At 45.1% G+C, this 25,582-nt stretch overlaps 1 protein-coding gene across 2 annotated transcripts in view; it reads right to left on the bottom strand.

Annotated features, from left to right (window-relative positions):
- Window positions 1-3,461: 3,461 nt before the first annotated feature.
- The window catches only part of LOC311244458 (6-phosphofructo-2-kinase/fructose-2,6-bisphosphatase 2-like), a 63,034-nt gene continuing 40,913 nt past the window's right edge, over window positions 3,462-25,582 (bottom strand). For both annotated transcript variants that reach the window (XM_084333976.1, XM_084333977.1), the window contains exons 13-16: window positions 21,649-21,711; window positions 20,624-20,688; window positions 8,994-9,203; window positions 3,462-5,374 (exon numbers count right to left, since the gene is read on the bottom strand). In XM_084333976.1, the coding sequence (XP_084190102.1) occupies window positions 5,321-5,374; window positions 8,994-9,203; window positions 20,624-20,688; window positions 21,649-21,711 (392 nt within the window). In that variant the 3' untranslated portion in view covers window positions 3,462-5,320. The remainder of the gene's footprint in view (window positions 5,375-8,993; window positions 9,204-20,623; window positions 20,689-21,648; window positions 21,712-25,582) is intronic.

Below are 25,582 nucleotides of genomic sequence, written 5' to 3'. Positions count from 1 at the left end.
ACGTGGCTTTCAACGTCACAATCGTAAACCCGAGATTAGCCGTGAGTGGCGCTCAAAGTGTTAACGGCCAACTTGCAGGTTGTATTTGTTCAATAAACAATGTGACTAGGCCAACGCACTTTCATGAAGAGGGGAAAAAAAATTATCGAAATTGACCCAGTTTTAGCGTTTTTAATCAAACATTTTGTTGACCAAACCACAAGCTCCACGCACATGTATATTTTAATCCATGGATCAATAACGTGCGTGTGTCATCTTAATGCTGACGTCACGTCAGGTGCAGGGCAGCGAGGGGCTCTGAGAGTCACACACAGCTAGTGGCAGGCAGAGAGCCTTGCTACTACTAGCCGAGGAGTGATGAATGAAAATGTATCCGTTTCACCTAACACTATTGCTCCGTGATCATAGCCATCCATCTCTAAAGCTAACTACTATTTGTAAAAGCCACAACCACGTTACCATATTTGTAATATTGTGTATACGTTAGAAGCTTGGTAGCTATTGTGCTAACAACATACCGCAGCGTCTAGCTTGTTAGCCGGCATGAATACCCGATTTAAAATGGTTCTCTCCTCTTTGTATACCTTTGTCCTCACAAGTATTCTGCCAGGGAACTTATGGACACGACAATAGTAGTAGTTATAAGGTGTTTGATCATTGTGTCGTTGTACATATTGTGTATACAACGTTAGAAGCTAACGTAGCTTAGCTTGGTAGCTATTGTGCTAACAACATACCGCGACGTCTAGCTTGTTAGCCGGCATGAATACCCGATTTAAAATGGTTCTCCTCTTTGTATACCTTTGTCCTCACAAGTATTCTGCCAGGGAACTTATGGACACGACAATAGTAGTAGTTATAAGGTGTTTGAGCTTGTAACGTTAGTTAGCTCATAGCTATCGTGGCTACCACGATAGCTATGAGCCAACTGTGTCTGCACTTTATGTCTATTCTATTCTACTATTTTATTGCACTGCACTATTTTACTCTGTCTATTTTATTTGACTCTTTATTATTGTCTATATAAAACTGAATCAAACCATAAACAAGTTGGCCTGTTGGATCCTAATGTGAAAAACTGATTTTACATGTCTGCACTATGTGCTAATTTTATGCCCGTCTTTTTTCTGTTGTGAAGCACTTTGAGCTGCAGTTTCTGTATGAAAGGTGCTATATAAATAACATTTATTATTATTATCATCATCAGGTTATGAATGTCAAATTGATATAAATATTTTTCATCGTGTGCTATGACTTTCGAGGCCTATTTCTGAAGCGCTGTGGCTATCCCATCAACGCTGCAAATCGGGATCAGACATCATGGCATTCTGTGAGGCTTTTTGCGCCTCCTGTTGGCAGATAACAGAACAGCAATCAACCTCAAAATCTGCGCCGCGTATTTGCCGACGGTGGAATGGTAGACAGACCCGTTTGCTCGATCTGTACACTGGGGGAGTAGACTTCACCTGCAGTAGCTGGAGCTGTACACTGGGGGGAGTAGACTTCACCTGCAGTAGCTGGATCTGTACACTGGGGGGAGTAGACTTCAACTGCAGTAGCTGGAGCTGTACACTGGGGGGAGTAGACTTCACCTGCAGTAGCTGGAGCTGTACACTGGGGGGAGTAGACTTCAACTGCAGTAGCTGGAGCTGTACACTGGGGGGAGTAGACTTCACCTGCAGTAGCTGGAGCTGTACACTGGGGGGAGTAGACTTAACCTGCAGTAGCTGAAGCTGTACACTGGGGGGAGTAGACTTCAACTGCAGTAGCTGGAGCTGTACACTGGGGGAGTAGACTTCAACTGCAGTAGCTGGAGCTGTACACTGGGGGAGTAGACTTCACCTGCAGTAGCTGGAGCTGTACACTGGGGGAGTAGACTTCACCTGCAGTAGCTGGAGCTGTACACTGGGGGGAGTAGACTTCACCTGCAGTAGCTGGATCTGTACACTGGGGGAGTAGACTTCACCTGCAGTAGCTGGAGCTGTACACTGGGGGAGTAGACTTCACCTGCAGTAGCTGGAGCTGTACACTGGGGGAGTAGACTTCAACTGCAGTAGCTGGATCTGTACACTGGGGGAGTAGACTTCAACTGCAGTAGCTGGATCTGTACACTGGGGGGAGTATAGTTCAACTGCAGTAGCTGGATCTGTACACTGGGGGGAGTAGACTTCACCTGCAGTAGCTGGAGCTGTACACTGGGGGAGTAGACTTCACCTGCAGTAGCTGGATCTGTACACTGGGGGGAGTAGAGTTCAACTGCAGTAGCTGGATCTGTACACTGGGGGGAGTAGACTTCAACTGCAGTAGCTGGATCTGTACACTGGGGGGAGTAGAGTTCAACTGCAGTAGCTGGATCTGTACACTGGGGGGAGTAGACTTCACCTGCAGTAGCTGGAGCTGTACACTGGGGGAGTAGACTTCACCTGCAGTAGCTGGATCTGTACACTGGGGGGAGTAGAGTTCAACTGCAGTAGCTGGATCTGTACACTGGGGGAGTAGACTTCACCTGCAGTAGCTGGATCTGTACACTGGGGGGAGTAGAGTTCAACTGCAGTAGCTGGATCTGTACACTGGGGGAGTAGACTTCACCTGCAGTAGCTGGATCTGTACACTGGGGGGAGTAGAGTTCAACTGCAGTAGCTGGATCTGTACACTGGGGGGAGTAGACTTCAACTGCAGTAGCTGGATCTGTACACTGGGGGGAGTAGAGTTCAACTGCAGTAGCTGGATCTGTACACTGGGGGAGTAGACTTCACCTGCAGTAGCTGGATCTGTACACTGGGGGGAGTAGAGTTCAACTGCAGTAGCTGGATCTGTACACTGGGGGGAGTAGACTTCAACTGCAGTAGCTGGATCTGTACACTGGGGGGAGTAGAGTTCAACTGCAGTAGCTGGATCTGTACACTGGGGGGAGTAGAGTTCAACTGCAGTAGCTGGATCTGTACACTGGGGGGAGTAGACTTCAACTGCAGTAGCTGGATCTGTACACTGGGGGGAGTAGAGTTCAACTGCAGTAGCTGGATCTGTACACTGGGGGGAGTAGACTTCACCTGCAGTAGCTGGATCTGTACACTGGGGGGAGTAGAGTTCAACTGCAGTAGCTGGATCTGTACACTGGGGGGAGTAGACTTCACCTGCAGTAGCTGGATCTGTACACTGGGGGGAGTAGAGTTCAACTGCAGTAGCTGGATCTGTACACTGGGGGGAGTAGACTTCAACTGCAGTAGCTGGATCTGTACACTGGGGGGAGTAGACTTCACCTGCAGTAGCTGGAGCTTGTGTGAAGAACAGCATGTGAGAAAGAGAAAGGACTCTTACTGATCAACATCATTGGTAAAGAAGAAATAAGGCTAGGGCTCCCAAAAAGAATCTGAACTATCCCTTTAAGTCAGAAGACTACAAACAGGCATTTGAATGAACGAATGAATTCTTTACTTCGAATGTTTACACATAAACAAGCGAAAAGGATAGGTTTGAAGCCAATGGACCTGTCTCAAACCCTGCCCTCTTTTCTTGATCCTCCAATCACAACTGTCGCTTACCTCGGACAAACCAAGTTTGTCCGAGGTAAGCGACAGTTGTGATTGGAGGATCAAGAAAAGGGGCAGGGTTTGAGACAGGTCCATTGGCTTATAGAACAACCTACCCCCAATTCAAAAACAAAGGCCAAGGCCAATATTACAAGTTTGCAAAATGAAACAATCAACAAAACCGATCACGACATCTTGGAACTTGCTACAAAAACATGTAGTATTAGAAGCAGTTGCTATACATACAGTAGTATAGTGCCGAGCCTAAACCTCGCACTTATATTATCTATGTGTGTATTTATATCTTAATAACAAGGTCATCCGTTGTTGGAGGTTCTAAAATTGTAAAATCAAACTCTTATTCAATACATTAGAAATTTAAAATCATCGCATCAAACCAACTGAGGAAGTATGAGAATAGGAATGTCCATACAGATGTAGAGGAGAGGACCGAGAACCACGTGGCTAGTAGGGCTGACCCCGACTAGTCGAATAGTCGACTAATCGATCGAAAGGAGCCGTAGTCGACTGTCAACCTCTTAGTCTAATGCAAAAAATATATATTATAATAATAATAATATATATATTTTTTTATCATTCTTTCCAAAACCAAGAGACAAATATCAAGATGTATCCATCAGTGGACCAATTGCATGCTTTCGCAGGCGACAAGAAGCCTTCAGTCGACTCCTTCAGACATTAAGTACCCCCCACAGCCCAAATGGAATGATAAAATCAGGGGGGGGGGGGAGACACTATTAGTCGACTATATCGGCAAATTATGGCCTAGTCAATGGTATTGCATCAACAAAACTACGAGCCAAGTATTTGATCCCACGTAATGTCCAAACATCTAAACTCCTCCCTTAACTTTGAATGAGGTATTAAATTCACAGTGAAAATATTCCTAATACAGTATTATGGATGATTATTACAGTAAATGCTCATAACTAATGCATGGGTTTCCAGTGTCATCTTGTGAGGAATTACAGATCTCAGTTAAATAACTGAACCGGCCCGCCCCTAGTGTTGTCACGATACCAACAAGTTTACTTTGAATTGATACCAATACCAGCCTAAGTATCGCGATACCTGTTCTAAAACGATACCATGGCAAAAACCTAAAATATCAGGATGTAATGGAATATAATATTAGATGACAGAACATTGACAAATTTTTATAAACAGTGCCGATATGCCCACTACGCAAAGCGTGCACTCCCCCCACCCCCCCTTCCGGTCAAGCATCCACTCAACTCATAGATAATACAGAATCAGGCTATTATTCTAAAAGTATCGATACTAATAAAATGGAATGTTGGACTGTTTTTAACAGCTGGGTATCACGATACTCATCTAGTATCGGTGTATCGTGCAACCATACACCCCCCCCCCCCCCCCCATATAAAATCCATCATCTATTCAATAATCCAGACTTTTGTTTATGGTAAACTCAATGTTGATTGATTATCGTTGTGCAAATGCATTTGAGTCTAAAAATCAAATAGGCTCATGCCCCCACACACACGCGTTCTCATCACAGAGAACTTCAAATATCTTCTGCCGAGGGGGGGGGGGGGGGGGGTTACTTGTCCGATGCCGACATGTTTTTCACTGCATAACATTGGTCCTGAGCACTCGTGACACTTCCCTCTGGTGCGGAAGAAGGGATGGATGGATAGATGGAGGAATGACAGAGTGGAAAATAAAAGACAGAAGGGTGGTTTCTTCCAGATGACAGGGGGGGAAACAAATAGATCCTCTTTTTTCTTCTTTCCGCCGCCTCCTCCTCAACTACGAACGCAGTCGTCTGCCTCTCCTGGGTTGAAGCAGTTCAGAGATTCCTGTAGGAGAGAGAGAGAGAGAGATAGGGGTGGAGAGAGAGAGATAATGAGAGAAGAGGAGAGAGGGGGAGGAGACGGAGCAGGAGAGAGACAGAGAAAGGGAGAGAGAAGAGAGTGGGGGGGGTGGAGAGAGGGGGAGAGAGAGAGAGAGAAGAGAGAGTGGGGGGGTGGAGGGAGAGAGAGAGAGAGAGAGATATGTGTAAAGCATTCCCGGTAACTGGAGAAAGGTATTCCCGTAACCTATGGGTAACCGAGAATACCTTTAGGTACCAGGAATACCATGCCTAGGTATTCTTGGTTACCTAAATAGGTATTCCCGTAACCTGATAGGTATTCACAGTAACTTTAGATATTTATATGTATTCCGGTGACTTGTGAAAAGGAGAGGTTACCAGGAATACTATTACCATATAGGTATTCATGGTAACTTATATGTATTGCGGTAATTAATTAATTGAAGCTAACGCATCATGGAGGCCCAGGCCGTTAGCTACAAGCTACAAGCTAACAACACATCATGGAGGCCCAGGCCATTAGCTACAAGCTAACAACACAACATGGAGGCCCAGGCCGTTAGCTACAAGCTAACACATTAATTAAATGTATTAATATTATCAGGGGTAGGCTAGCATATATAATAGAATGGTGGCATGGTGGTGTAGACTGACTAGGGGCATGGTGGTGGTGTAGACTGACTAGGAGCATGGTGGTGGTGTAGACTGACTAGGGGCATGGTGGTGGTGTAGACTGACTAGGGGCATGGTGGTGGTGTAGACTGACTAGGAGCATGGTGGTGGTGTAGACTGACTAGGGGCATGGTGGTGGTGTAGACTGACTAGGAGCATGGTGGTGGTGTAGACTGACTAGGGGCATGGTGGTGGTGTAGACTGACTAGGAGCATGGTGGTGGTGTAGACTGACTAGGGGCATGGTGGTGGTGTAGACTGACTAGGGGCATGGTGGTGGTGTAGACTGACTAGGGGCAGGTTGGTGTAGACTGACTAGGGGCATGGTGGTGTAGACTGACTAGGGGCATGGTGGTGTAGACTGACTAGGGGCAGGGTGGTGTAGACTGACTAGGGGCATGGTGGTGTAGACTGACTAGGGGCATGGTGGTGTAGACTGACTAGGGGCATGGTGGTGTAGACTGACTAGGGGCATGGTGGTGTAGACTGACTAGGGGCAGGTTGGTGTAGACTGACTAGGGGCATGGTGGTGTAGACTGACTAGGGGCATGGTGGTGTAGACTGACTAGGGGCATGGTGGTGGTGTAGACTGACTAGGAGCATGGTGGTGGTGTAGACTGACTAGGGGCATGGTGGTGTAGACTGACTAGGGGCATGGTGGTGGTGTAGACTGACTAGGAGCATGGTGGTGGTGTAGACTGACTAGGGGCATGGTGGTGTAGACTGACTAGGGGCATGGTGGTGGTGTAGACTGACTAGGGGCATGGTGGTGGTGTAGACTGACTAGAGGCATGGTGGTGGTGTAGACTGACTAGGGGCATGGTGGTGGTGTAGACTGACTAGGGGCAGGTTGGTGTAGACTGACTAGGGGCATGGTGGTGGTGTAGACTGACTAGGGGCATGGTGGTCATGTAGACTGACTAGGGGCATGGTGGTGGTGTAGACTGACTAGAGGCATGGTGGTGGTGTAGACCGACTAGGGGCATGGTGGTGGTGTAGACTGACTAGGGGCATGGTGGTGGTGTAGACTGACTAGGGGCATGGTGGTGGTGTAGACTGACTAGGGGCATGGTGGTGGTGTAGACTGACTAGGGGCATGGTGGTGGTGTAGACTGACTAGGGGCATGGTGGTGGTGTAGACTGTCTAGGGGCATGTTGGTCATGTAGACTGACTAGGGGCATGGTGGTCGTGTAGACTGACTAGAGGCATGGTGGTGGTGTAGACCGACTAGGGGCATGGTGGTGGTGTAGACTGACTAGGGGCATGGTGGTGGTGTAGACTGACTAGGGGCATGGTGGTCATGTAGACTGACTAGGGGCATGGTGGTGGTGTAGACTGACTAGGTGCAGGTTGGTGTAGACTGACTAGGGGCATGGTGGTGGTGTAGACTGACTAGGTGCAGGTTGGTGTAGACTGACTAGGGGCATGGTGGTGGTGTAGACTGACTAGGGGCATGGTGGTGGTGTAGACTGACTAGGGGCATGGTGGTGGTGTAGACTGACTAGGGGCATGGTGGTGTAGACTGACTAGGGGCATGGTGGTGAACCCTAACTCAGGTGACCAGGAATACCTGTTTTTTTCAAAATTCAGTTCAAATGCCATCTTGGAATAACAAAACAACGATTGTGTGCAGACAATTGAAAATGTTGGGTTCCTTTCCACTTTCTTGAATATAGAAAAAATTTAAATACTTGTTCTAGAACTGTATTTTTTGCACTTGTTTGTTAAGTTACTGGGAATACCCTTTCCTTGTTTTTGCTCATTTTAACAGACAAAACACAACACATTCTTTAGTAAAATAGGAGATTTAAGTGTTTATCTGGAATTGTGAGGATAGGTATTCGCGGTAACCTGGGATCAATATGTGAAGCGTAATTATCTCCTAAAATAATTGGCCACAAAAGACTAAACTCATTTTGGTTGTTCATTGGGGTGCCAAGATCATGCCCAAAACATATCATGCATCTGCCATGAAAATTAAGCCTTTTATGTTTGTTATCAATTGAAGGCCATGAACTATGTTGACTCATATCCCATACCCGGATTTTTCCTTCAGATTCAGCTAAATTTGAATTCTCTTGAGATAACTCGGGGAGAACTATGGTATTATGTTACATGATGATGATATCCCTACAAAACAACAAAAACATTTTAATTCTCTCTTAAATTGGAGGAGATAGTGAATTGGTATTCCCGGTAACTTAGGTCAACTTTAGAGGTCCGCCATCCCTCATTACATGATTTTTTTTTTAAAGGTGAATTATTTGGCATCTATAACAATCATTCTTGACATGAGAAAAGATTTTAATGTTGTTCGTATAACGTCCTATGGCTTAGAAATGGGGCAGGTTAGCGGGAATACATGCGTTACCCAGAGAGAGAGAGAGAGAGAGAGAGAGAGAGAGAGAGAGAGAGAGAGAGAGAACACTGTGTTATAGTGAGCTAACGCTCGGGATGCCAGACGTCGCTTCGGTCTCAGCAGTAGATTAAAGTCAAGCTACAGTACGTGAATGTGGAGTAGATTCCAACCTTCGAAACTAGATTCACATTGCAAAAAAAGATAAAAAGCATTGAGTTATTTTGGGAGTGATGGGGGAAAAAGTTAATTGCTGGGTCATAATATGAGAGAGAACACAGCCTAAGATCCTTGGACTGGAAACAAAAAAAATTATGAATTACTTAATGATTTGCATGGAATTACTTTTACTCAGGTTGTATATATATATATATATATATATATATATATATATATATATATATATATATATATATATATATATATATATATATTTTCTATATGCTTCTGACTGCTTTCTTGTATCATTTCAAAGAGAAGCCTTTGGAACTTTATTTATATATTTTGCTCTTATATATAAGTATATATATATATATGTCTTATATACAACATCAACAACACTGTGCACCACACCGACCTGGCTCTGCTGCAACTCTGCCCCCTCGGACACTTCAGAGAACAACTGCATGCTGGGTAGGCAGGTGGTGAGGGGCCGGCGGCACGGCTGCAGGGGACGGTTCCCGACACTGTAGAGGCGCGGCCGCTTCACCTGGTCCTGACTGGAGAGAGGGGTGAAGCTGTTCCGCCTGAGGAAGGCGATGGGCACACAGTCTGTTGCTACTCTGTCCTGCAGAGAGAGAAGGAGCCATGTTTCACTGTCTGTGTCTCTGAGTGAAAACAGTGTAGTCAGGATGAAACAGTAACTAAACAGTGTAGTCGGGGTGAAACAGTAACTAAACAGTGTAGTCGGGGTGAAACAGTAACTAAACAGTGTAGTCAGGGTGAAACAGTAACTAAACAGTGTAGTCGGGGTGAAACAGTAACTAAACAGTGTAGTCGGGGTGAAACAGTAACTAACCAGTGTAGTCGGGGTGAAACAGTAACTAAACAGTGTAGTCAGGGTGAAACAGTAACTAAACAGTGTAGTCAGGATGAAACAGTAACTAAACAGTGTAGTCAGGATGAAACAGTAACTAAACAGTGTAGTCGGGGTGAAACAGTAACTAAACAGTGTAGTCGGGGTGAAACAGTAACTAAACAGTGTAGTCAGGGTGAAACAGTAACTAAACAGTGTAGTCGGGGTGAAACAGTAACTAAACAGTGTAGTCGGGGTGAAACAGTAACTAACCAGTGTAGTCGGGGTGAAACAGTAACTAAACAGTGTAGTCAGGGTGAAACAGTAACTAAACAGTGTAGTCAGGATGAAACAGTAACTAAACAGTGTAGTCGGGGTGAAACAGTAACTAAACAGTGTAGTCAGGGTGAAACAGTAACTAAACAGTGTAGTCAGGATGAAACAGTAACTAAACAGTGTAGTCGGGGTGAAACAGTAACTAAACAGTGTAGTCGGGGTGAAACAGTAACTAAACAGTGTAGTCGGGGTGAAACAGTAACTAAACAGTGTAGTCAGGGTGAAACAGTAACTAAACAGTGTAGTCGGGGTGAAACAGTAACTAAACAGTGTAGTCGGGGTGAAACAGTAACTAAACAGTGTAGTCGGGGTGAAACAGTAACTAAACAGTGTAGTCAGGGTGAAACAGTAACTAAACAGTGTAGTCAGGGTGAAACAGTAACTAAACAGTGTAGTCGGGGTGAAACAGTAACTAAACAGTGTAGTCGGGGTGAAACAGTAACTAAACAGTGTAGTCAGGGTGAAACAGTAACTAACCAGTGTAGTCAGGGTGAAACAGTAACTAAACAGTGTAGTCAGGGTGAAACAGTAACTAAACAGTGTAGTCAGGGTGAAACAGTAACTAAACAGTGTAGTCGGGGTGAAACAGTAACTAAACAGTGTAGTCGGGGTGAAACAGTAACTAAACAGTGTAGTCGGGGTGAAACAGTAACTAAACAGTGTAGTCGGGGTGAAACAGTAACTAAACAGTGTAGTCAGGGTGAAACAGTAACTAAACAGTGTAGTCGGGGTGAAACAGTAACTAAACAGTGTAGTCGGGGTGAAACAGTAACTAAACAGTGTAGTCGGGGTGAAACAGTAACTAAACAGTGTAGTCGGGGTGAAACAGTAACTAAACAGTGTAGTCGGGGTGAAACAGTAACTAAACAGTGTAGTCGGGGTGAAACAGTAACTAAACAGTGTAGTCAGGGTGAAACAGTAACTAAACAGTGTAGTCGGGGTGAAACAGTAACTAAACAGTGTAGTCGGGGTGAAACAGTAACTAAACAGTGTAGTCGGGGTGAAACAGTAACTAAACAGTGTAGTCGGGGTGAAACAGTAACTAAACAGTGTAGTCGGGGTGAAACAGTAACTAAACAGTGTAGTCGGGATGAAACAGTAACTACACAGTGTAGTCGGGGTGAAACAGTAACTAAACAGTGTAGTCAGGGTGAAACAGTAACTAAACAGTGTAGTCGGGGTGAAACAGTAACTAAACAGTGTAGTCGGGGTGAAACAGTAACTAAACAGTGTAGTCGGGGTGAAACAGTAACTAAACAGTGTAGTCAGGGTGAAACAGTAACTAAACAGTGTAGTCAGGGTGAAACAGTAACTAAACAGTGTAGTCAGGGTGAAACAGTAACTAAACAGTGTAGTCAGGGTGAAACAGTAACTAAACAGTGTAGTCAGGGTGAAACAGTAACTAAACAGTGTAGTCGGGGTGAAACAGTAACTAAACAGTGTAGTCAGGGTGAAACAGTAACTAAACAGTGTAGTCAGGGTGAAACAGTAACTAAACAGTGTAGTCAGGGTGAAACAGTAACTAAACAGTGTAGTCAGGGTGAAACAGTAACTAAACAGTGTAGTCGGGGTGAAACAGTAACTAAACAGTGTAGTCGGGGTGAAACAGTAACTAAACAGTGTAGTCGGGGTGAAACAGTAACTAAACAGTGTAGTCGGGGTGAAACAGTAACTAAACAGTGTAGTCGGGGTGAAACAGTAACTAAACAGTGTAGTCGGGGTGAAACAGTAACTAAACAGTGTAGTCGGGGTGAAACAGTAACTAAACAGTGTAGTCGGGGTGAAACAGTAACTAAACAGTGTAGTCAGGGTGAAACAGTAACTAAACAGTGTAGTCGGGGTGAAACAGTAACTAAACAGTGTAGTCGGGGTGAAACAGTAACTAAACAGTGTAGTCGGGGTGAAACAGTAACTAAACAGTGTAGTCGGGGTGAAACAGTAACTAAACAGTGTAGTCGGGGTGAAACAGTAACTAAACAGTGTAGTCGGGGTGAAACAGTAACTAAACAGTGTAGTCGGGGTGAAACAGTAACTAAACAGTGTAGTCGGGGTGAAACAGTAACTAAACAGTGTAGTCGGGGTGAAACAGTAACTAAACAGTGTAGTCGGGGTGAAACAGTAACTAAACAGTGTAGTCGGGATGAAACAGTAACTACACAGTGTAGTCGGGGTGAAACAGTAACTAAACAGTGTAGTCAGGGTGAAACAGTAACTAAACAGTGTAGTCGGGGTGAAACAGTAACTAAACAGTGTAGTCGGGGTGAAACAGTAACTAAACAGTGTAGTCGGGGTGAAACAGTAACTAAACAGTGTAGTCAGGGTGAAACAGTAACTAAACAGTGTAGTCAGGGTGAAACAGTAACTAAACAGTGTAGTCAGGGTGAAACAGTAACTAAACAGTGTAGTCAGGGTGAAACAGTAACTAAACAGTGTAGTCGGGGTGAAACAGTAACTAAACAGTGTAGTCGGGGTGAAACAGTAACTAAACAGTGTAGTCAGGATGAAACAGTAACTAAACAGTGTAGTCGGGGTGAAACAGTAACTAAACAGTGTAGTCGGGGTGAAACAGTAACTAAACAGTGTAGTCAGGGTGAAACAGTAACTAAACAGTGTAGTCGGGGTGAAACAGTAACTACACAGTGTAGTCGGGGTGAAACAGTAACTAAACAGTGTAGTCGGGGTGAAACAGTAACTAAACAGTGTAGTCAGGATGAAACAGTAACTAAACAGTGTAGTCGGGGTGAAACAGTAACTAAACAGTGTAGTCAGGGTGAAACAGTAACTAAACAGTGTAGTCAGGGTGAAACAGTAACTAAACAGTGTAGTCAGGGTGAAACAGTAACTAAACAGTGTAGTCAGGGTGAAACAGTAACTAAACAGTGTAGTCGGGGTGAAACAGTAACTAAACAGTGTAGTCGGGGTGAAACAGTAACTACACAGTGTGTCAGGATGAAACAGTAACTAAACAGTGTAGTCGGGGTGAAACAGTAACTAAACAGTGTAGTCAGGGTGAAACAGTAACTAAACAGTGTAGTCAGGGTGAAACAGTAACTAAACAGTGTAGTCGGGGTGAAACAGTAACTAAACAGTGTAGTCGGGGTGAAACAGTAACTAAACAGTGTAGTCGGGGTGAAACAGTAACTAAACAGTGTAGTCGGGGTGAAACAGTAACTAAACAGTGTAGTCGGGGTTAAACAGTAACTAACCAGTGTAGTCGGGGTGAAACAGTAACTAAACAGTGTAGTCAGGGTGAAACAGTAACTAACCAGTGTAGTCGGGGTGAAACAGTAACTAAACAGTGTAGTCAGGGTGAAACAGTAACTAAACAGTGTAGTCGGGGTGAAACAGTAACTAAACAGTGTAGTCAGGGTGAAACAGTAACTAACCAGTGTAGTCAGGGTGAAACAGTAACTAAACAGTGTAGTCAGGGTGAAACAGTAACTAAACAGTGTAGTCGGGGTGAAACAGTAACTAACCAGTGTAGTCGGGGTGAAACAGTAACTAAACAGTGTAGTCAGGGTGAAACAGTAACTAAACAGTGTAGTCGGGGTGAAACAGTAACTAAACAGTGTAGTCGGGGTGAAACAGTAACTAAACAGTGTAGTCAGGGTGAAACAGTAACTAAACAGTGTAGTCGGGGTGAAACAGTAACTAAACAGTGTAGTCAGGGTGAAACAGTAACTAAACAGTGTAGTCAGGGTGAAACAGTAACTAAACAGTGTAGTCAGGGTGAAACAGTAACTAAACAGTGTAGTCAGGGTGAAACAGTAACTAAACAGTGTAGTCGGGGTGAAACAGTAACTAAACAGTGTAGTCGGGGTGAAACAGTAACTAAACAGTGTAGTCGGGGTGAAACAGTAACTAAACAGTGTAGTCAGGGTGAAACAGTAACTAAACAGTGTAGTCGGGGTGAAACAGTAACTAAACAGTGTAGTCGGGGTGAAACAGTAACTAAACAGTGTAGTCGGGGTGAAACAGTAACTAAACAGTGTAGTCAGGGTGAAACAGTAACTAAACAGTGTAGTCAGGGTGAAACAGTAACTAAACAGTGTAGTCGGGGTGAAACAGTAACTAAACAGTGTAGTCAGGGTGAAACAGTAACTAAACAGTGTAGTCAGGGTGAAACAGTAACTACACAGTGTAGTCAGGGTGAAACAGTAACTAAACAGTGTAGTCGGGGTGAAACAGTAACTAAACAGTGTAGTCAGGGTGAAACAGTAACTAAACAGTGTAGTCAGGGTGAAACAGTAACTAAACAGTGTAGTCGGGGTGAAACAGTAACTAAACAGTGTAGTCAGGGTGAAACAGTAACTAAACAGTGTAGTCGGGGTGAAACAGTAACTAAACAGTGTAGTCGGGGTGAAACAGTAACTAAACAGTGTAGTCGGGGTGAAACAGTAATTAAACAGTGTAGTCAGGGTGAAACAGTAACTAAACAGTGTAGTCAGGGTGAAACAGTAACTAAACAGTGTAGTCAGGGTGAAACAGTAACTAAACAGTGTAGTCGGGGTGAAACAGTAATTAAACAGTGTAGTCAGGGTGAAACAGTAACTAAACAGTGTAGTCAGGATGAAACAGTAACTAAACAGTGTAGTCGGGGTGAAACAGTAACTAAACAGTGTAGTCAGGATGAAACAGTAACTAAACAGTGTAGTCAGGGTGAAACAGTAACTAAACAGTGTAGTCAGGGTGAAACAGTAACTAAACAGTGTAGTCAGGGTGAAACAGTAACTAAACAGTATAGTCAGGGTGAAACAGTAACTAAACAGTGTAGTCAGGGTGAAACAGTAACTAAACAGTGTAGTCGGGGTGAAACAGTAACTAAACAGTGTAGTCAGGGTGAAACAGTAACTAAACAGTGTAGTCAGGGTGAAACAGTAACTAAACAGTGTAGTCGGGGTGAAACAGTAACTAAACAGTGTAGTCAGGGTGAAACAGTAACTAAACAGTGTAGTCGGGGTGAAACAGTAACTAAACAGTGTAGTCGGGGTGAAACAGTAACTAAACAGTGTAGTCCGGGTGAAACAGTAACTAAACAGTGTAGTCCGGGTGAAACAGTAACTAAACAGTGTAGTCGGGGTGAAACAGTAACTAACCAGTGTAGTCAGGGTGAAACAGTAACTAAACAGTGTAGTCGGGGTGAAACAGTAACTAAACAGTGTAGTCGGGGTGAAACAGTAACTAAACAGTGTAGTCAGGGTGAAACAGTAACTAACCAGTGTAGTCAGGGTGAAACAGTAACTAAACAGTGTAGTCGGGGTGAAACAGTAATTAAACAGTGTAGTCAGGGTGAAACAGTAACTAAACAGTGTAGTCAGGGTGAAACAGTAACTAAACAGTGTAGTCGGGGTGAAACAGTAATTAAACAGTGTAGTCAGGGTGAAACAGTAACTAAACAGTGTAGTCAGGATGAAACAGTAACTAAACAGTGTAGTCGGGGTGAAACAGTAACTAAACAGTGTAGTCAGGATGAAACAGTAACTAAACAGTGTAGTCAGGGTGAAACAGTAACTAAACAGTGTAGTCAGGGTGAAACAGTAACTAAACAGTGTAGTCAGGGTGAAACAGTAACTAAACAGTATAGTCAGGGTGAAACAGTAACTAAACAGTGTAGTCAGGGTGAAACAGTAACTAAACAGTGTAGTCGGGGTGAAACAGTAACTAAACAGTGTAGTCAGGGTGAAACAGTAACTAAACAGTGTAGTCAGGGTGAAACAGTAACTAAACAGTGTAGTCGGGGTGAAACAGTAACTAAACAGTGTAGTCAGGGTGAAACAGTAACTAAACAGTGTAGTCGGGGTGAAACAGTAACTAAACAGTGTAGTCGGGGTGAAACAGTAACTAAACAGTGTAGTCCGGGTGAAACAGTAACTAAACAGTGTAGTCCGGGTGAAACAGTAACTAAACAGTGTAGTCGGGGTGAAACAGTAACTAACCAGTGTAGTCAGGGTGAAACAGTAACTAAACAGTGTAGTCGGGGTGAAACAGTAACTAAACAGTGTAGTCGGGGTGAAACAGTAACTAAACAGTGTAGTCAGGGTGAAACAGTAACTAACCAGTGTAGTCAGGGTGAAACAGTAACTAAACAGTGTAGTCAGGGTGAAACAGTAACTAAACAGTGTAGTCAGGGTGAAACAGTAACTAAACAGTGTAGTCGGGGTGAAACAGTAACTAAACAGTGTAGTCAGGGTAAAACAGTAACTAAACAGTGTAGTCAGGATGAAACAGTAACTAAACAGTGTAGTCGGGGTGAAACAGTAACTAAACAGTGTAGTCAGGGTGAAACAGTAACTACACAGTGTAGTCAGGGTGAAACAGTAACTAAACAGTGTAGTCAGGGTGAAACAGTAACTAAACAGTGTAGTCGGGGTGAAACAGTAACTAAACAGTGTAGTCAGGGTTAAACAGTAACTACACAGTGTGTCAGGATGAAACAACAGTAACTACACAGTGCATGTGTCCACATGAGTTGGGATTGTTCCTCAGAACAATTGTGTATTAACCGTTTCCGGGCCAACCATGGATAAATCCGTGTTTCGAATCCAACGGTTGAGGACCAACCACGGACATGTCCGTGGCAAGGTTGTTTTGGCTTTCATTCCATTGTAATAACCTACTCGATGTCACCGAGCGGCACTGCAGATCTACCCTCCTCTTCGAATTCTGAAAAGTGCATTACCGGCCAGATCCTCTTAGGGGCGCTGTCTCGATAATGCAGTTGGCCCTGTGGCAGAACGGTGCTTTTTTTTTTTAACTTTCAATGGAGTTTATGGATTCTGGATGTGCAGCCTAGTAGCTTGGAATACCTTTTGCGACGCTGAATTCACTATGCAGTAAAGAAATATATCATCAGCCAATGGACATATGGATCTACCAGATGGCGATCGATAACTGGGAAATGCTTTGGGGGATCCAACCGGTCCACGGTAAGATCTTTTTCACGTAAATTACATGCTGATCAGGGCTTGTTATGATAGCTATCCACCTGATCAGCGAATGAGGCTAATGCAGTTATTGGTAATCAATAATCAGAAACTACGTGCCCCGCCCCCCCCCCCCTTCATGCATTCATGGTGGACCATCATACCGATCATATGCAGTTTGAGTTTTAACTGTAGCTTCTGTATATCCGAAATGCCATTGGATTTAACGTTAGTAGCTATTAGCCCTGTAGCTCGCGTTCCAGGAAATATCCCAGCCGAAATCCCTTATAACGCTTATATTCAAGACGCTATAAAATGAGAACGTATTGATGACAAAATTATTTCTTTAAGCCATTTTGAAGGGACGGTTTATGGTCTCAATTGACAATGAGAATGGACAGATAGCAATACTATAAAGTATAGATTTAGCTCTACAAACAGCCCCACAGACTATGCAAGTCTGTTTAGAAATGCTGGCCGTCTACAGTGATTTTAGACAGATCCAAATGGCCATGAATGTGTTAAGTGTCTTGCTCGAGGACACTGACACGCTGCCCGGGAGGAGCGGGAATCAAAAACCGGGAACCTCCGGATTACCAGACGACTGCTCTACCTCCCGAGCCATGGTATAAAAGTAACTATTTTTAAGGATCACTCCCTTTAGTATTACTCTCCCTTTATTGAGACAGTCGGAAGGATGAGGAGGAGGATGAGGAGAAGGATGAGGAGAGGGAGACACAGGAGAGAATGATGAGGAGGATGATGAGAGGGAGACACAGGAGAGAAGGATGATGAGAGGGTGAGGAGGAGGGGGAGACACAGGAGAGAAGGTTGAGGAGAGGGAGACACAGGAGAGAAGGATGATGAGAGGGAGACACAGGAGAGAAGGATGATGAGAGGGTGAGGAGGAGGGGGAGGCACAGGAGAGAAGGTTGAGGAGGATGAGGAGAGGGAGACAGGAGAAAAGGATCAGGAGAGGATGAGAAGGATGAGGAGGAGGGAGACACATGAGAGAAGGATGAGGAAGATGAGAAGGATGAGGAGGAGGATGAGAAGGAGAGAGACACAGGAGAGAAGGATGAGGAGGATGGGGAGAGGGAGACACAGGAGAGAAGGAGGAGGAGGGAGACACAGGAGAGAAGGAGGAGGAGGATGAGAAGGATGAGGAGGAGGATGAGAAGGAGAGAGACACAGGAGAGAAGGATGAGGAGGATGGGGAGAGGGAGACACAGGAGAGAAGGATGAGGAGGAGGATGAGAAGGAGACACAGGAGAGAAGGATGAGGAGAGAATGATGAGGAGAGGATGAGGAGAGGGAGACACAGGAGAGAAGGATGAGGAGGAGGATGAGGAGAGGGAGACACAGGAGAGAAGGATGAGTAGGATGATGAGAGGGAGACACAGGAGAGAAGGATGATGAGAGGGTGAGGAGAGGGAGACACAGGAGAGAATGATGATGAGAGGGTGAGGAAAGGGAGACACAGGAGAGAAGGATGAGGAGAGGGAGACACAGGAGAGAAGGATGAGGAGAGGGAGACACAGCAGAGAAGGATGAGGAGGATGATGAGAGGGAGACACAGGAGAGAAGGATGATGAGAGGGTGAGGAGGAGGGGGAGGCACAGGAGAGAATGATGATGAGAGGGTGAGGAGAGGGAGACACAGGAGAGAATGATGATGAGAGGGTGAGGAAAGGGAGACACAGGAGAGAAGGATGAGGAGAGGGAGACACAGGAGAGAAGGATGAGGAGGGGGAGGCACAGGAGAGAAGGTTGAGGAGGATGAGGAGAGGGAGACAGGAGAAAAGGATCAGGAGAGGATGGGGAGGATGAGAAGGATGAGGAGGAGGGAGACACAGGAGAGAAGGATGAGGAGGATGGGGAGAGGGAGACACAGGAGAGAAGGAGGAGGAGGATGAGGAGGAGGGAGACACAGGAGAGAAGGAGGAGGATGAGAAGGATGAGGAGGAGGGAGACACAGGAGAGAAGGAGGAGGATGGGGAGGATGAGAAGGATGAGAAGGAGAGAGACACAGGAGAGAAGGATGAGGAGGATGGGGAGAGGGAGACACAGGAGAGAAGGATGAGGAGGAGGATGATAAGGAGACACAGGAGAGAAGGATGAGGAGAGAATGATGAGGAGAGGAGGAGAGGGAGACACAGGAGAGAAGGATGAGGAGGAGGATGAGGAGAGGGAGACACAGGAGAGAAGGATGAGGAGGATGATGAGAGGGAGACACAGGAGAGAAGGATGATGAGATGGTGAGGAGAGGGAGACACAGGAGAGAATGATGATGAGAGGGTGAGGAAAGGGAGACACAGGAGAGAAGGATGAGGAGAGGGAGACACAGGAGAGAAGGATGAGGAGAGGGAGACACAGGAGAGAAGGATGAGGAGGATGATGAGTGGGAGACACATAGGATAGAAGGATGATGAGAGGTTGAGGAGGAGGGGGAGGCACAGGAGAGAAGGTTGAGGAGGATGAGGAGAGGGAGACACATGAGAGGAGGATAAGAAGAGGGAGACAGGAGAAAAGGATCAGGAGAGGATGAGGAGGATGAGAAGGATGAGGAGGAGGGAGACACAGGAGAAAAGGATCAGGAGAGGATGAGGAGGATGAGAAGGATGAGGAGGAGGGAGACACAGGAGAGAAGGATGAGGAGGATGAGAAGGATGAGGAGGAGGATGAGAAGGAGAGAGAGACACAGGAGAGAAGGATGAGGAGGATGGGGAGAGGGAGACACAGGAGAGAAGGATGAGGATGAGAAGGAGAGGGAGACACAGGAGAGAAGGGTGTGGAGAGGATGAGGAGGATGAGAAGGATGAGGAGAGGGAGACACAGGAGAGAAGGATGAGGAGGATGAGGAGGAGAGGGAGACACAGGAGAGAAGGGTGTGGAGAGGATGAGGAGGATGAGAAGGATGAGGAGAGGGAGACCCAGGAGAGAAGGATGAGGAGGATGAGGAGAGGGAGACGCAGGAGGATGAGGATTCGAGCCCAGCTCCTGTGGCTCCAGAGGCCGGGGTCATAACCGGTCATCATCATAAAAGGCCTGGGAGCTGGAACGTTAAAGAGAGTATTTTATGCGATGATATAAAAGTGTCCATGGACAGCTTGAACCACTAGTTTTTCTCTGGTAGGGGAGATGTTGCGTCGTTCAGGCCACTGTGATGCCAAACACAATGTTCTCTGGGTCGGGAATGGTGCTTTAAATCATGGCCATTACCAGGGGAAAGGACCTAAATGTTTTTCCAGAGGAAGTCAGAATGGCCCAACTGATCGAAAAGATACAAAAGGGGCCGGTTGCATGGACTTGGATTAACGACACCGCCCTGCAGAAGCTGACCGCAGTAGCTACGCAAACAGTGAAACTGAGAAAAATGTCTTGAAAAGTTCTTGGACTATCCAGTGGTTTTATAGTATATCGAGTTCAATTGAGTTAAATTTCATTTATAACCAAATGTTACTGCGGTTAGCTTCTGCAGGGCAGTATAGTCCTGGGATAAAATGTCACTGAGTCACGATTTCCATCGAGGAAAAGCCCTTGGTCTAAGACTAGGCTTAATTCTGTCGTTTATTATTTCGACTTCTTAAAGGATCCGACCCGGTTAGGAGCGTAGGTTCAGCCGAAGCACAAACCGACAGTGTTCAGGATCAGTAGTCAGTCACGTGCACGACTGCGTTTCCCTGAAACCAAGACTGGTCTGAATTTACACATGAAAGTACAGAGCTTCCTTGGAATGGCCCGGACAAGGACAACCTGGGAATAAACAAGATTCCATTTATTCAAACTGAATAAACAGACTCAGTGGAGCGACACAAAATATCAACAAACGGCACCTCACACTCTGCTATATTTACCCCATATTTACTCCTATTACCCTGCCTGTATCTCCTCTCCCCCCTCACACAACATAATGACAGCGGCGGAAACTTACTATAGGTCTGTCCCTGTGTGTGTTGACCGCCTCCACCTTCAGGTCAAACATGTCCACTTTACAACCTGGCAGGAGAGAGAGAGAGAGAGTTACACTCTTGATGACGGAGGAAGGTTGGAGGAGGAAGAGGAGGGGGGATGAAATAATAGCTAGGGCTCATTAACCCTTTCACTGCCACAACTACAGAAGGTTAACCTTTCACTACCACACTACAGAAGGTAGTGAAAGGGTTAACCTTATGTAGCGTGGTAGTGAAAGGGTTAACCTTCTGTAGCATGGTAGTGACAGGTTAACCATCTGTCGTGTGGTAGGTAGTGAACGGGTTAACCTTCTGTTGTGTTGTAATAACAGGTTAACCCTCTGTAGTGTGGTAGTGAAATGGTTAAACTTCTGTAGTGTGGTAGTGGAAGGGTTAACCTTCTGTAGCGTGGTAGTGAAAGGTTAACCTTCTGTAGCGTGGTAGTGAAAGGTTAACCTTCTGTAGCGTGGTAGTGAAAGGGTTAACCTTCTGTAGCATGGTAGTGAAAGGTTAACCTTCTGTAGCGTGGTAGTGAAAGGGTTAACCTTCTGTAGCATGGTAGTGAAAGGTTAACCTTCTGTAGTGTGATAGTGAAAGGGTTAACCTTCTGTAATGTGGTAGTGAAAGGGTTAACCGTCTGTAGCATGGTAGTGAAAGGGTTAACCTTCTGTAGCGTGGTAGTGAAAGGTTAACCTTCTGTAGCGTGGTAGTGAAAGGGTTAACCTTCTGTAGTGTGGTAGTGAAAGGGTTAACCGTCTGTAGCGTGGTAGTGAAAGGGTTAACCGTCTGTAGCGTGATAGTGAAAGGGTTAACCTTCTGTAGCGTGGTAGTGAAAGGGTTAACCTTCTGTAGCGTGGTAGTGAAAGGTTAACCTTCTGTAGCGTGGTAGTGAAAGGGTTAACCTTCTGTAGCGTGGTAGTGAAAGGGTTAACCGTCTGTAGCGTGGTAGTGAAAGGGTTAACCTTCTGTAGCGTGGTAGTGAAAGGGTTAAAGGGATGCGTCTCACCATAAGCCACCGGGGTGAGCTTCAGCACAGTGTGCAGAGGACACTTCAAGTACGGCAGGTCATCTGGAATATATAAAAAATATAAATATAAAAAGCCACACGTGAGACACCTCCACACACTCCAGGGCCTGAAGATGACGTTGTGTACACAGTATCAGTGAGTCATGTTAAGAGCGATGCACTGCCCTGTTGTTCTATTAAGTGTTATGAGCGATGCTGTTGTAAATGTTATTGTATATATTTATTGAACTATTTTATCACACTTTTTTACTCCGTCTATTCTATTGGATTATTTTTAGTATTGCCTATTTTTAAACTGAATCAAACCGCACTTTTTTTACTCCGTCTATTCTATTTTATTATTTTTATTACTGAATGAAACCGTGAACAGAGAGGCCTATTGGGATGTTAGATCCTAATGTGTAAAACTGTGATTTACCTTACCTTGCTACCTCTCTATCTTTTTTATGCTCGCTTATGCCTGTATTTCTTTTTTTACTACTGTGAAGCACTTTGAACTGAAATTTCTGTATGAAAAGTGCTATACAAATAAAGTTTATATATTTATATACACTTGATCCATCCTTAGACATCAGACATATTTAAGATGAAGACACGTTACTCACTCACTCACTCACTCCCACTAGCGCCTCTGCAGACTGCGGCTTGAGTCTTTAAACAGCAGCAGAGCCCACTTCCTCTCCTGACTTGGCAAAGCCTCAGATTTAACCTCAGAGCTATTTGAAGCAGTGACTTAGGGAAACACAACTAAGCAGTGATTCCTCAGGATCTGCATGTTTGTGTCAAGGAAACTATAAAAGAAGGAAGGGTCATCACGTCATAGGGAGGTGTAGTGGTTACGTCATTGCCGTTTCCCGCGCGATCCACCCCTCTTGAAATTGCCATGTATTTCCAATGGACACATTTCTAAATAGTCTCGTTTAAAATAAAGCATGAACATTGGCATGGTGTACCTTTCTGTGTGTATTCATCCACAATCTATAGCTCAACATGAACAAATTCGCAATTAATATATTCCACGACATCGTAAACGGTAGCAAAATAACAACGTTTATGTTTTCGAGCGTAGACTCCTGGCTGTATTAGGCGACAGCACTGAACGACACACGATACTGGTAAGTGTATTTCTTTTTTACGACAAATTAAACAACCTTATAACTAACTTTATTTCAACCAAAAATGCTTAAACAATAATATTAGTGATATAAGGGAACTCATTTTGTGCAAAAATGGAAAGCTTGCCAATGTTCATGAGGCAGAATTATTACAATACCGATAATACATTTTCCCCCCATGATAAATCCCTAAACGGGTGGACCGCGCGGGAAACTAAGTGATGTCAGACTACACCTCCCTATCGCTGATGATTCTAACATCCGAGGTAATAATGGCAGGTCATAAAGGAGGAGATTGAGTTACCATTGAATTCAATGTTGGCCGAACTGAAAATCCCGACACTTGGCACCAATGTGCGTTCATGCGCTACCCAGTGACGTGATGACCCTTCCCTCTTTCCCTTCCCTGATGGCTCCTATCCCCAGGCCATCAGGACGCCCAGTGACTCTATGCAACACTAACCCATCCATCTACATTCATTGCACACACTCTACCTTTAACATTCACTTTATATATATTTTTTCTCACTTTTTCTGTATTTTTTTGCTCCCATCCCAATTTAGTCGTTATGCCAATTCCCTTCCTGGTCGTTGCGCGCATTGCGTCGGCCTAGGTAGGGTGTAGAACTACCACATGCCTCCTCCGATACATGTGGAGTCAGCCAGCCACTTCTTTTCACCCAACAGCGAGGACTCTCAATGGGGGAATGTAACGCGTGCGGAGGTTCACGCTATTTCCCCCAATCCCCTCCCTGCTGAACAGGAGCCCCGAGTGACCAGTAGGAACTGCAGTTTACAACGACCAGGACGCTTGTATCCTTTCGGCCAAGCAAGAAGCCCTTCCGCGTTGCTCTGATTGGCCGAGCGCGCGTATGAGCCGCGACAAGCCACTCAGCCAGGCAGGAATACTAAGCTCCGCTTAACGCAATTTATACAAATGGAAGTATTGATTTCGCCGTAACGAATCATTAAAAAAATATACCGTTAACTGGAATATGTTGTTTCTTTACACATATGTTGGATAATGTAATTGGTTTGTCATGACAAACCAATAAAAAATCGCGAATTAACCGGTGGCTACAACAACACACAGTAACTACATGCATCATTGTTTACAATGAACGGTGGGGCTAATAGAAAGGACTGGACACGAACGCGTTAAACGGCAATCAATTAATGTAATATAACAGTCCGGTTCTAGGCGGTCAGGTGGCGTAGCGGCGATTGCGTTCGTCACCAACACCGGAGACGCTAGGATTCGCCTGTTCGAATCCAGCTCACAGCTCCGGTGTTGTCACCAGCTTGGCTGGCCGTTCACACTAATACAATTGGCTGTATTAGAGGGTGGGAGAAGCTGGCGGGGTGGGTCCGGGTCGTTGTAAACAGCGACTCCTACAGTTCGGTCGGGGCGCCTGCTCAGCGCGGATAGGATCTAAGGGGGGTAGTGTGATCCTTCCACACGTTACACCCTCTCAGTGAGAGTCCGCGCTGCCAGGTGAAAAGAAGCGGTTGATTGGCTAGACGTGGGTCGGAGGAAGCACGTGATAGCCTCCACTCTCCCAGACCGACTGTGGGGGGTAAGTGCGCAGCGACCAGGAAGGGGATTGGGAATTGGTATAACGACTAACATGGATGGGAGAAAATCGGAGGAAAAAGGAGGGGGAAAAAGATCAAAAAATTAATAAAAAATAACAAGTTTCAAGTTTCAAGTTTCTTTAATAGTTGTCATACAGAAGTACAGAATACTTTTGTACAAAATGCTTCTTACTGTTGCGCTCCAGAGACTGTGCATGACAAGATAAGTATGAAATAAAAACATAGTAAAAATTAGAAGAAAAAAAAGAGGTCACAGTGTTCAGTTTAGACATATGTACAATGTTCGTAGACGTAGTTACCATACAATATACAATACTGTGCAGTGTACTAATATACAATACTATATAGTGCAAGGCATAAATGGACAAGGTGCAGTTTAGGTACAATTCACAGTAGGTGTACGAGTTGTAGTGCAAATCCTTTATCAATAAATATAAAGTGTAAGTGTGTTTGTGTGATCTAAAGTGTGGAGAGTGGGTGCTGCAGTGTGTTGTTTGTTTGAGTGAGTGTGTGTGTGCGTGTGGGTGTGTGTGCTGTGTGCATTTGATGGTTGTTGCATAGTGATTATTGTTCGTTTAGCGATTATTGTTCGTTTAGCAGCCTGATGGCCTGGGGATAGAAGCTCCTTCTGAGTCTTTCTGTGCTCGCCATAAGACTCCGGTATCGCTTGCCTGACGGCAGCAGTTCAAAGAGGCAGTTGTTCGGGTGGCTCGAGTCCTTAATAATTCTCTTAGCCTTCCCCTTGCACCGCTTGTTGTAAATGTTCTGGAGGGTGGGAAGCCCCCCTCTAATTGTGCGTTCGGCTGAACGTGTCACTCTTTGTAGTCTGCTACGGTCTTGTGCAGTGCTATTCCCAAACCAGGAGGTGATGTTGCCGGTCAGGATGCTCTCTATTGTACATGAGTAGAAGTTCCTAAGGATCTTCTGACTGACTTGGAACTTCCTTAGGCGCCTGAGGAAGTAGAGGCGTTGTCGTGCCTTCTTCACAACACTGTCAATGTGTGTGGTCCATGTCAAGTCCTCGGATATGTGGGCTCCGAGGTACTTGAAACTGTTCACTCTCTCAACTGGTGCCCCGTCGATGCTGAGGGGGCTGTAGTCCTTGACCCCCGACCTCCTGAAGTCCACAATCATCTCTTTTGTTTTGCTGACGTTCAGGGAGAGGCAGTTCTCCTGACACCACTGTGACAGGTTCTCTACCT

The sequence above is a fragment of the Notolepis coatsorum genome (genome assembly GCF_963971535.1).
Source record: "Notolepis coatsorum genome assembly, chromosome: 17".
Lineage (NCBI taxonomy): Eukaryota > Metazoa > Chordata > Actinopteri > Aulopiformes > Paralepididae > Notolepis > Notolepis coatsorum.
This window is presented reverse-complemented; position numbering and strand designations above follow the sequence as displayed.